This window comes from Corylus avellana, chromosome ca7 (genome assembly GCF_901000735.1).
Source record: "Corylus avellana chromosome ca7, CavTom2PMs-1.0".
NCBI lineage: Eukaryota > Viridiplantae > Streptophyta > Magnoliopsida > Fagales > Betulaceae > Corylus > Corylus avellana.
This window is the reverse complement of record NC_081547.1, coordinates 2444638-2448354: the sequence shown is the minus strand read 5'-3', so window position 1 is coordinate 2448354 and position 3717 is coordinate 2444638. Positions and strand designations below refer to the sequence as shown.

The 3717-nt window shown below is 39.6% G+C and overlaps 1 protein-coding gene across 1 annotated transcript; it reads right to left on the bottom strand.

Moving 5' to 3' along the window:
- Positions 1 to 2992: 2992 nt before the first annotated feature.
- LOC132187202 (large ribosomal subunit protein uL24z) lies at positions 2993 to 3717 on the bottom strand. The gene has a single exon (XM_059601427.1). The coding sequence runs from the start codon at positions 3640 to 3642 to the stop codon at positions 3202 to 3204; it is 441 nt and encodes a 146-aa protein (XP_059457410.1). The 5' UTR covers positions 3643 to 3717; the 3' UTR covers positions 2993 to 3201.

The window sequence follows — 3717 nt, the reverse complement described above, 5'->3', positions numbered from 1 at the left end:
AGGGAGACAGTATAAAAGCATCATATGTGCATCACCTGGATCAATTTAAGAAGAGTGCTGCTGTTGGGGAGATCACAAGAAGGTTCTCCACTAATGAAAACACTTTCACAGTTGGAGGGTCATACGCTGTTGATCAGCTGACAGTGGCGAAAGCAAAGCTCAACAACCATGGGAGGCTCGGGGCTCTCCTGCAGCATGAGGTCATACCGAAGTCGGTGCTGACAATCTCCGGGGAACTCGACACCAAGGCCTTGGACAAAAATCCCAGGTTTGGGTTGGCTATTGCTCTCAAGCCCTGATGGTTTTCTGCCATTGGATGATGTGATGTTGGAATATATAATTTCTATGATTTTTTGGGTGGCGCATGAAAGGGAGCGCATAATAATTAGTTCCACAGATATATTTCTTTCTGGTTCTCCATGACTGTTCTGTGGATCAATTGTTTTGATACCTGAGGTCTTCCATTGTCTTCTGCTCTCAGTATTTTATCTTTTTTCCCATGCCCCCTTGTAGGCATCTTGATATTTGCACAATTTCCCTAGTCTTTAGGAGTTTAGCTAATTCATATGTTTTTGGAGATGTCACCTTCAAAATAAGCAAGAATCATTTTTTGCTCTGTTTTGGCAGATTGCGAATCATTTTTTGCTCTGTTTTGGCAGATTGCGAAGTAGTGCTAGTGCTAGTGCTTCGTGGTATGATCATCTCTATTATTAATTAAGCAAGAATCTAGTTACTTTTCAATCACCAAATTTTCTCTACATAATTTTAGAAATACCCTTCATAGCTAGGGGTGTAAATCGCACTATGTGTGCAGATAATACCTATATTTTTCATCTGAATCCACATTATGCGAATGGCGAATTTTAGAACAGGCGGGCAGAATCTGCTCATAACCTCACACAATTGGGTTTTTTTTAACCAACTGCTTGTGACATCTACTTTACATTTTTGACTTTTTTTTTTTTGACATGTCCACACAAGAGGGGGGATTCGAACTAGTGACATCCGTTTCATAAGACATGGTCTCTAGCCGATTGAGCTATCTCTTGGAGACTGGACTTATTTTTTTAGAACGTGAGAGAGAGACGGCAGCAGGGACACTATGGCTACGGAGAGGGGAAAAAAGAAAATAAGGGAGTAGGGCTTCGTTTTCTGTATTTTTCTTTCAATGAAATGGCGTGGTTTTGGGATTAAATTCCAAAATAAAATGTTGTTATATAAGACAACCATATAAAGGTAAGTGGAGGCAAATAACCTCGATACTACCCATATTCCGCTGCGGGTAGTGGATATCCTATCCACTCACCCAGGTTAGAACTTAGAAGCTGAAAATCTTTTCTTCTAAAATGAATTTTATGTTTTTCTTTTGTTTAAATTAATTAATTATAGAAAAAAGAGAAGTAGATGCAGTTCGTTCCTTAAACGAAAGCTTCAATCTCATTGAAAACACTACTCGAAGATGACATTTATGGTATAGATTGGTTTACAGACAGTTTTGACGATAATCCTATCTTTCCGTTGGTTGGTTGAACCTAGAAGAGGTCGTAGAACGCTATAGCTATACGCTTTAATAGATACTACGCTGATTGTAGTGAAGACGCAGGACTTCCGCCATGCTATGCTATTCCAGAATCCTTAACGCTAGTCATTGTAGGATCTGAGTTTAGAGAAAATACAGGGATCCGTTTGTTAAAAAAGAAAAAGAAAATGTTAGGCCTCTCGTTTTCTAACGTTAACACAAGATCTAGGATTCAAAGCAAAACCATATCCTGAAGCCACGAACTTGTCTATTTGTGCCCCATAGCGAAATAAGAAATAAGGGCAAAAAGTTCTTCCAAGGTGAACAACAGATAGTTTCACATGCATGCTAAATCAACCACACAAGGAAAAAAAGCATAGTACAATATGCATATTCATGCCACAGCAAGCATATAACACAATTATTGTAGATATTACTGATATACTATGGGTAAAATGGAGCATCACCCCTTGCAATGTCAAGGTCATTTTGTTGAATAAAGCCTCTTCATTTATCTAACTAAACCTTTACATGCCAATCTCATGTATCAATAAACTTCACTAGAAAAAAAAAATACATTTAGAAGATAAAGAAAAATTTAACCCTACATCTGGTACTCTCCTACCAAAATCTGTTGATAAAATAAAATGATCAAAGTACTAATGTCGCTAGGATCAAAGGAATAAACTGGACTGAGAATGCCAAATGAATCTACCTTGAATAAAAGCCACGATGCTTTAATCCAGTAGATCTTTTACAAAGAACAAAACGCTGCATTAATAAAATAGATAAAGCCTAGCTAATGCAGTTACAAACTTATTTCCATTAGTTATTTGCAATAATCAATCTGAGTAGTATTTCAATTGACATTTCCAGCAATCAATCAGAATGCAAAACTCCACATCCAGCCATTCATTAAGATGAAAACATGCATTCTACAATAAAATGTAAAACTTAAGAAAAGAATATCAGAAACTAATCAAATCAAGTTATTCTCAGTTCGATAACAACCAAACATTACACTAAATTCAGACTTCTAAGAACCAACAAAGAAACTGTTTAACTAGCAAACCAACTTAACTAGTATCAGAATTTTCACCACCATCACTTGACGACTAGAAAGCAGAAGCAATATTGGAACATCCTTGGCAGAGGATCTAGATCCACACTAACATTTACACCTCACAAAATAACGAAACTAAATCACAATACAAGTCAAGATATGACCCACAAGGAAATAACTAAGTACCAAATCACAAAAACACATCAAATGAAACCCTATCTTCTTCCAAACACAACCTTCAACAAACAAACCGTACAGCCAATGGATTCTCAGTAGTCAGCACCAAATGATAAACCCAACGAAATTCCTATTAGATAATAAACTCAATAAAATTATTGCACAATCAAACACATTAATCCATCAACACATCAGAGCTAGTATCATTAAAAAACACCAAACCACACAAATCATAAGCCAACCCAAAAAGATAAGTTATTACCAGAAAACTGAGAAACATAGCATTCATTAAAAAAACAAAACCAGGTCTCATAAAGCCCTTAAAATATTCAGATCCAAGAAATAGCATTTCAAAATGCTTCTCCTCTTAGTACGGCCAATGACGCTAAACAAAGAAAATACTATAAATGAAAAAAAGACCCAATAAAAGCGTTTCACCGACTTAATCAACAGTCTGCATGATATCCTCGGCGGTGAACTTGGAGCCTTTATCCTTATCGGCGGCGGCGCGTCCCTTGGCCTTGCGGTCGAGCAGGGACTTGCGGTCCTTGTCGAGCCGGAGCTTGGTTATGACCACCTTGGAGGGGTTGATGCCCACGTTGACGGTGGATCCATTGACCTTCTCGCGGGTGATCCGCTCGATGTGGATAACCCACTTGCGGCGGTACACCTGGACGACCTTGCCCTCGCGACCCTTGTAGGTTCCACGCACCACCTGGACCTCGTCGTCCTTGCGCACCGGCATCGACCGCACGTTGTACTTGCCGCGCAGATCGCCCGAGAGCGGCGCGCTCATCAGCACGCGACGAACGCTCGACGGCGCTGTGAAGTGCGCCTTCCTGTTCTTCCTCCTGGAGCTTGACACTCTCGGGTTGTACTTCATCTTCGCTCTCTGTCTCTCTCTCTCTCTGTGTTTCTGAGGAAACGGCGAGGCAAAAAGGAGGAGTAAGAAGAGGCT

Excerpts from the sequence above, each read along its gene's own strand:
- LOC132187202 (XM_059601427.1), bottom strand. The coding sequence starts at position 3,642 with ATGAAGTACAACCCGAGAGTGTCAAGCTCCAGGAGGAAGAACAGGAAG.